At 35.6% G+C, this 6,955-nt stretch overlaps 2 protein-coding genes across 2 annotated transcripts in view; one reads left to right on the top strand and one right to left on the bottom strand.

Annotated features, from left to right (window-relative positions):
* The window catches only part of LOC105624054, a 37,738-nt gene extending 32,386 nt beyond the window's left edge, over positions 1-5,352 (bottom strand). Inside the window, exon 1 of the mRNA XM_012205417.1 lies at positions 4,947-5,352. Within this exon, the coding sequence (XP_012060807.1) occupies positions 4,947-5,352 (406 nt within the window). The remainder of the gene's footprint in view (positions 1-4,946) is intronic.
* A 445-nt stretch (positions 5,353-5,797) lies between these two features.
* Positions 5,798-6,955, top strand: part of LOC105624046 — a 22,468-nt gene continuing 21,310 nt past the window's right edge. Inside the window, 1 exon segment of the mRNA XM_012205413.1 lies at positions 5,798-5,808. Coding sequence (XP_012060803.1) covers positions 5,798-5,808 — 11 coding nt within the window.

Below are 6,955 nucleotides of genomic sequence, written 5' to 3'. Positions count from 1 at the left end.
GTGTGTGTGTGTGTGTGTGTGTGTGTGTGTGTGTGTGTGTGTGTGTGTGTGTGTGTGTGTGTACGTGTACGCGCGCGTGCGCGTGTGTAATGATAGATCGTCTTCATCTTCAATTCAGCATTCTTTTATAGATTTGGTCAATGATCCAAAATAAGTGACATCATTGCTTAAGGTTTCTAGTAAAAATAATTTTTTTCTATTTCTCTGGGAAAAAATATTCTATGTATAATTATATAAAATTATATAAAATTATGTATAATTTTACATAATTTTATATAAATGGATATATTTTATATATAATTATATAACTTATATATAATTATATAACTTTATATATAAATTTACATATAATTATATGTAAACATATATAATTATATACAATTATATATAAAATATTTATTCTTCTTCTGCTAATCGTTTTTTAAACCTCGAAGAAATATGATGATCACTTCCTTTATTCATTGTATTATATAATATAAAAATTATTCATTATAACATAACCTATAAAAAAATCAGATATGCATTAAATGTACAGTAATTATATACAGAGTAAGCCATTTTAATTAATACACGCGAATATCTTGAAAAGATAAAAATTTTCAAAAAGTATTTCAGACAAAAATTTTATTTAAGGGGAAAAAATGATGATCTTGATTTATCTAAGAAGAAGTCCTTAAGGTCCATGTTACATTAAGTTTTTTTTAACCCTCTCGAAACCCTCCATTTTTCTTTATGAATTCTTTTAGCTTATTTCAAGAGCTTTCCAAAACGCTATAATAAAGTATTCTTTCGTTAAGTGCATTTCGAGTTACGAGGTTCAAAAAATTACAGTACCATATTACCGGCATTTGCATTATCCATTTGCATTAACCAGTACGTTACCTAAAGAGTGTGAGAGAGAGAGAGAAAGAGAGGAGGGAAAAGAGAAGGAGAGAGAGAGGTGATATATCAAGATCATGACTTTGAGTAATATTTAGACCGTTTTAATTGTCAGTTGAACACCTTGAATAATACAAATGTCGGCAGTAACTTTCGAACCTCATAACTCGAAATGTACTTAACGAAAAAATACTTTATAATATTTTAAAAAGCTCTTGAAATAAGCTACAAGAATTCACAATAAAAAATGGAGGGTTCCATTAAAAGAATTTTATATAATATGGACCTTAAGAACTTCTTATCAAGGTAACCCAAGATCATTTTCTTTTTTTCTCCTTAAAACCATAAAACTTTTCTGTCTGAAACATTTTTTGAAAAAATTTCTCCTTTTCGAGATATTCTTATGTATTGATTAAAATAGTCTACCCTGTATAATTGTATTATATAAGATATTAATATTAGGAGTACAACTTTGCTTCCGCCGTTTTTTTTCCGAAATTCGAGGCTTTATTGTAAAAAACTGGTTATACATTTATGATTCAAAGTATTGTCCATCGCTGGCCACTACTTTCTCCCATCTTTCGGGTAGCGTGCGAATTCCGCGTCGAAAAAACTGGTCATCTTTTGAGGCTATCCACGAATCGATCCAATTTTTTACTTCTTCTCTAAGACCGGAAGTGCTGGTCAACCAGGCCGTGTGTCATTGATCGAAACATGATAGTCAGAGGGAGCAACGTCTGGCGAATACGGCGGGTGGGGTAGGACATCCCATTTCAATGTTTCCAAGTATGTCTTGACCACATTCGCAACATGGGGTCGAGCATTGTCATGCTGCAAAATCACTTTATCATGTCTCTCGTTGTATTGCGGCCGTTTGTCTTTCAATGCTCGGCTCAATTGCGTTCGATACCGATCGCCTTTGATTGTGAGTGTTCAGTCGGTTTTAACAGTTCATAATACACTACGCCGAGCTGGTCCCACTAAATACAGAGCATGACCTTGGAGCCGTGAATATTCGGTTTGGCCGTCGACGTGAAAGCATGGCCGGGAACTCCCCATGATTTTCTGCGCTTGGGATTATCGTAATGAACCCATTTTTCGTCCCCAGTCACAATGCGATGCAGAAATTCCTTCCGTCTTTGCCTTTCAAGCAGCTGTTCACAAGCAAACAAACGCCGTTCAACATCTCTCGGCTTCAATTCGTACAGCACCCAATTTCCTTGCTTCTGAATCATTCCCATGGCTTTGAGGCGTTTTGAAATGGCTTGTTGAGTCACTCCCAATGATCGTGCCAATTCTTCTTGATTTTGACATGAGTCTTGTTCAAGTAATGCCTCCAATTCTGCATCTTCGAAAACCTTCTCTCTTCCATCGCTATGCCGGTCTTCGACGTCAAAATCATCATTCTTGAAGCGTTGAAACCACTCATGACATGTTCTTTCACTAATAGCGGCCTCACCATAAGTATTTGAGAACATTTGATGAGCCTCAGCCGCAGATTCTTCATATTGAAGCAAAAAATTAAAGCCTCCCGCAAATGACAAGAATTTGGCTCGTAAAGTGACATTTTCAATCGAGAATAACTTTATGATGCAGATGCACAAATCGACTAATGTTGTATGGGGTTATGTTGACAGATGCCCAAGTTTATTGTATGACGTCTATGATCTATTTATTTCGACTACTACTTACCGCTAAAGCCATTTATAGGAAAACGGCGGAAGCAAAGTTGTACATCTAATATATAATGCGCATTAAAATTTTCTTCGGATAAATTGGAAAATTCGCATTGCAGTATCCGTAGTTTATCCTTACTGAGAAAAGATACCAATTTGTTCAAATTTAAGGCGAAAAATCTATATGAATTTATAAACCGTAATTTTACGCAATTTTTTTTATCATTTTTATTATAATACTATCAACATGTTTGTGAATGAGATGTATTTTTCCTTTGTTATTAGAAATAGATCAACGCGTCATTCATAAGCGGTGGTAATTTCTCTGATGAAATGAGTATCGTAACCAGATAAATTATTAAACACTACGAGTGTGCAACACGAATCCTTAAATAATTCATATTGCAGTTTGAGTGTGCGGGACCTCTGTATCGTTCGGTTAAATGATTGATTACGCATCCACATATCGCCAGGCGTGAACGGTTTCTTGCACACGTGGCAGTGCGTGGCGCTGTTAAATTTTTGTAAATCGTCTCGCGTGAAATCTGTCATGGGTACGTTAGTTGAAATTATAGACTGTACACTGTGCGCCAAATTTTTGAGTTTTTCCATAAATCGTGCTATATAGTTCTTATCACGGCGAAAACGATAGCCCGACAGTCGTACGAGCAGTGCACATAATATCCGATGTTAAACACGTTATGATGATATATATACGATTCAGGATTCCCATCCGTTTTTTCCAAAGCGCACTCCAGGTCGACGTAGATGAATGGGACACACTCCTTCCTGCAGTGATTGTCGAAACTTAGCCATTTATCGTCCTCGCTTAACAGCCTTATTGCGCAATCATTTAATTTTTCACAGTCTTCACTTAATCTCTAATGCGCTCGAGCTGATTGTACAAGCATTTGAAAAAACCGCGCATTTATTATTATTGGGAGTATAAATTAGTTCGGTCCGTTTCTCTAAAGATAGCTCCAGCTGTTGTGAATGGTGACAGCTGATTTTGGCGGTTTCAGAGAGATTAAACATCTGCTAATAATATTCAATTTATATCGCTTTGAGTTTCATACAAAAACCTTGATTTTTACTGTGTTTGAAATGTCGAATTTTGTGTTAACCAAGTAACATTTGCGAGAGGTTTTGTTTTTCTTTAATTGGAAGAAAAGTGCGGCTGAAGTATCGAATGCTTGTCGAAGTTTATGGTGACATTGCTCCAACTGATAAATCATGTAGGGAATGATTTCGACGTTTCAAGGATGGAGATTTCAGCGTTGAAGACAAGCCTCGCTCTGGACAGTCAAAAAAATTCGAAGACAAAAAATTAGAGGCATTACTCGAAGAAGATCAGAGTCAAACGCAAGAGGAACTTGCAGAATCATTAGCGATAACTCAATAAGCCGTTTCTGTATGATTGAGAGCCATGGAAATGATTCAAAAACAAGGAAATTGGATGCCTTATGAACTGAAACCGAGAGACATTGAAAGGCGATTTTTCACTTGCAAACAACTGATTCAAAGACAACAGAGAAAAGGTTTTTGCATCAGATTGTGACTGGAGATGAAAAGTGGATATTCTACGACAACCCCAAGAAGAAAAAATACTACGCTAAGCCCGGTCAATCGTTGCCTCAACATCAACATCACGACCGAATATTCATGGTTTGAAGATCATGCTCTGTATCTGGTGGGACCAAAAGAGTCTTGTTTATTATGAGTTGCTGAAACCTGGCGATTCCATTACGGGCGATCGGTATCGGTTATAATTGATTTGTTTGAGCATTGCGAGAAAAACGGCCGGAATACGAGCAAAGACATGATAAAATTATTCTTTTTCATGACAATGCTCGGCCTCATGTCGCTAAAGTCATAAAAATATTTGGAAACGCTCAAATGGGATATTTTACCGCATCTGCCGTTCTCCGGACATTGCTCCTTCTGATTACTGGTTGTTCCGAAGGATGCAGCAAGTCACCGGTTCACTTCTTTCGCAGAAATCAAAAATTGGCTCCAAAATTGGATCGCCTCCAAAGACGAGTTATTTTTTCGAGATGGAATTTGACAATTGCCTGAGAGATAGGAAAAAGTAGGCAGCGATGGACAATACTTTAATTGATCTGTTCATTTATTTTGTTTTGAAATAAATGCACAAAAAAACCGAATTAGTTCGGACCGAACTAATTTGTACTCCCAACAATATTATTATTATTATTGTTGTTGTTATTATTATTATTATTATTATTTCATGAAAGAATTTTCATGTACTTCCTATCGCAGAAAAATTTCCTGTTGTTTTTTCTGCTAAGCTGACTCTAGTCAGGATAGATCTTTAATCAACGTAAACGTCCTGCGTTATCATTTTCCATGTACAAGAGGTTCATCACATACTTGCTCCTCTTTCGTTCGATGAATCGTATCGACACAATTCCTTCTCATTGGTGTAGACGTTGATGGAAATGTCATTCAAAGTTTCGAATTTCTTAATTTGATTCAACATCATTGGAAATTCGATGCCCGCAAGATTTAGACGTGCAGGTACAAGAACTCCCGTTCCACATTTTTTTGAGCCGGGTGAGAGCGGCAACAACAGATCACACGCGAAACACACATTGTCCGCGGTTTGTATGTTGATTACCGTTCTCTTTAACATAATTTCTCGCGAGAATTTGATATGACATCCAGCATGCAGAGGATTGTATTTGTTCACATTCACCGTTAAATTCAGTATACGTGACAATGCCCATCCGCTATCGCGTTCCTGAAACTCTTCCAATGCTACGGTCTGGCGCGTCATCAAAACGGCGTTCAAAAGTCGTATTCTGGGCGCGATGATAAACTCTAAACATTGAGTCTCACCGATTCTTCGAAGCCGCGAGTGAAATTGTACTCGAGCATGTATATAGTGTAATACAACGATATGACTCTATAAATTACTTTTTATTACTTTAATCATTGTCATTGCGAAACATGTCCTTGAAAAAAATTTCTTATATTACGCTTTCTTATATTACTGACAAGGTCATATTGAAACTTACAAATTTGCTGACACTGCAATTTGCGGTATCAAATTACATTAATGTCATCACCGGATGTCTCTAAAAATCTTTTGTTACAAAAAATTGTTGGAGGGGATAAGATTTAAAAATAAATTATAGAGATTGGAGCAACAATACTGCATCAGTCGCTCAGACAGATTCGTCTCGCAGTGATCTTCAGCACTATGGATTCATATCTTCAATATGAGGAACAAGTAAGTATTTCAATTATATTTGTTTGTGAAAATTGTTTCTTTGTATATTGCTTATTCATTAATTTTTTTCCAATACATTTTACAATACATCTTCTCGTACCATTTTGATAAGATTATTAGCGTTGACACCGATGGTTTATAAATTTTTGAAGATTGGAACCGTCGTGGGACCAATCCCTCACAGAAATTACGATCGGCAATATCCGATAATTGCATCGTTCTGCCTCATATTATATGGACGGCATTCATCAAAAAACGAGCTGATATCGAAAGATTGGTGTAGTTCACTGATGACCCATCATCATCATCATCGTCATCGTCATCGTCATCGTCATCATCATCATCATCATCATCATCATCATCATCATCATCATCATCATCATCATCATCATCATCATCATCATCATCATCATCAATGACCCAACTCGTAAAAATACGTGATATGAATAATGTGAAATTATCATTATGTGACATGTGTTTATATATGAAACCATCGACTATACTTTTTATGCTTGAACTCGAATAATGTGTCGAGCATATATTTCGATTTGTATCAATATACAAATAGTGTAAACGAAAGATTTAAATATTTTGTAAGTTATATACGACAAAACTGCATTACAAAAGTGATATGGCAAACATTTTACGTAAAATTTATGATAAAAATTCAACTATCAAATGCAAATTGATCGTGTATATTGATACGCTTTAGATAATATTATACATAATGCATTGCATGAAAAATAAATGCGTATGTAATTGTATATCCCAGAATTTGCAATTAAGCGTTCCTTTCTTCTTTCCATCTTACCTTTACGGTATCGCGTTACGCACGCATCATCGCGTTCGATAAATTGCGCTGTTATTATTCCACAATGAATAATTATACAAAATAAAATAAAATATAATATTTCGCGTGCTAGAAGAATAAGATGACAACGCCTAACAGGAAAAATAGGATGCATAGTAAGTAAGTAAACGTACTAAATTTTGAATAAGACCAATTTTTGAATGAAAACATAAATTTATTAATATTGGGAGTACAAATAAGTTTCCGCCGTTTTTATTGTGAAAGAACGGTACATAATGTTTTATTCAAAGTAATGGCCATCGCTAGCCACTACTTGTTCCCATCTTTCTAGTAGCA

Source organism: Atta cephalotes (genome assembly GCF_000143395.1).
Source record: "Atta cephalotes unplaced genomic scaffold scaffold00002, whole genome shotgun sequence".
Lineage (NCBI taxonomy): Eukaryota > Metazoa > Arthropoda > Insecta > Hymenoptera > Formicidae > Atta > Atta cephalotes.
Note: the sequence above shows the minus strand (reverse complement) of the source record. Positions and strands in the feature narration are given on the sequence as shown.